This window comes from Trichosurus vulpecula, chromosome 2, assembly GCF_011100635.1.
Source record: "Trichosurus vulpecula isolate mTriVul1 chromosome 2, mTriVul1.pri, whole genome shotgun sequence".
NCBI lineage: Eukaryota > Metazoa > Chordata > Mammalia > Diprotodontia > Phalangeridae > Trichosurus > Trichosurus vulpecula.
The window spans coordinates 84,380,911-84,382,132 of NC_050574.1; the positions used below are offsets into that span (position 1 = coordinate 84,380,911).

At 47.1% G+C, this 1,222-nt stretch overlaps 1 protein-coding gene across 1 annotated transcript; it reads right to left on the minus strand.

The window, feature by feature from the left end:
• LOC118836544 (olfactory receptor 51I1-like) lies at window positions 1-945 on the minus strand. The gene has a single exon (XM_036743798.1). The coding sequence runs from the start codon at window positions 943-945 to the stop codon at window positions 1-3; it is 945 nt and encodes a 314-aa protein (XP_036599693.1).
• Between the last annotated feature and the right edge of the window lie 277 nt (window positions 946-1,222).

The following is a 1,222-nucleotide window of genomic DNA, read 5'->3' on the forward strand; positions in this document are numbered from 1 at the left end:
TCATGAACATTTTTTCTGGAGCAGAATCTGGACTAGTCCATGCCTGATCTGCTTGGTTTTAATGCTATAGACAATTGGGTTGACCACAGGGGGCACTAGGAGATAGACATTGGCCAGGAGGAGGCGGACAGCAGGGGCAGCATGTTTCACAAAGCGGTGCACCATAGCTACTCCAATCATGGGCACATAGTATACGAGCACAGCACAAATGTGCGACACACATGTGTTGAGAGCTTTCCTCCTACCTTCCCCAGAGGCTATGCCCAGCACTGTATGGAGGATCAGCCCGTAAGAGATGACAATGAGCAAGGAGTCCAGTCCAAAGGTGGAGGTGACAATACACAGCCCCAGAATGCTATTGGGACGTGTGTTTCCACAGGGCAGCTGGATCAGGTCTGAATGAAGACAGTAGGAGTGGGACAGGGTGTTGTGACCGCAGAAGGGCAGGCGCTTCAGGAGGAATGGCAGTGGAAACATGATTACCACGCTCTTTAGCACAATAGCAACTCCTGTGCGGGTAATACGAGGCAGAGTTAAGATGGCAGTATAGCGCAGTGGGCTATAGATAGCTATAAAACGATCTACAGACATGGCCAGCAAGACAGCTGACTCCATGATAGAGAAGGAGTGGATGGAGAACATCTGGAACAAGCAAGCACTGAAGCTGATCTCATTGGAGCTAAAGAGAAAGATGCTCATCACAGTGGGTAGCGTGGAGGCAGAGACTCCAAGCTCAGAGAAGGCCAACATAGCTAGGAACAAGTACATGGGCTGGTGGAGGGGTGGATTGCCATGGATCGCTACTAGGATCAGGCTATTGCCAACAAGGGCCACAAAGTACATGGAGCAAAAAGGGATGGCCAGCCAGGGATAGACAGCCTCCAGCCCAGGAAGGCCGGTGAGGAAGAAAGTCTCTGGTGTGAAGTAGCTGCTATTGAATGTCATCCCCAATCCCAGGTCTCTGAGAAGATGTTCAGGAAGGAACCTAGGGTCTGACAGACACATTTAAGCATTATGCATTTAATTCATGGAGCAGTCAATTAAATAGAAGCACTAAGGCTTACCTTCATGGCCCAACCAGTTGAGCTTCTGCAAGAAGTGGATAAATGAATCAAACAGTACACGAGCTAATTATATGTTTTTCTATTCATTTTTTATAAAGTATACATATGAAATAATCTTTAATGGTCCTATTTATTTAATGAACTTAAGGCAAAGTATA

What these genes read in the sequence shown, in the direction of transcription:
- LOC118836544 (XM_036743798.1), bottom strand. Translation starts at nt 945, where the DNA reads ATGACATTCAATAGCAGCTACTTCACACCAGAGACTTTCTTCCTCACC.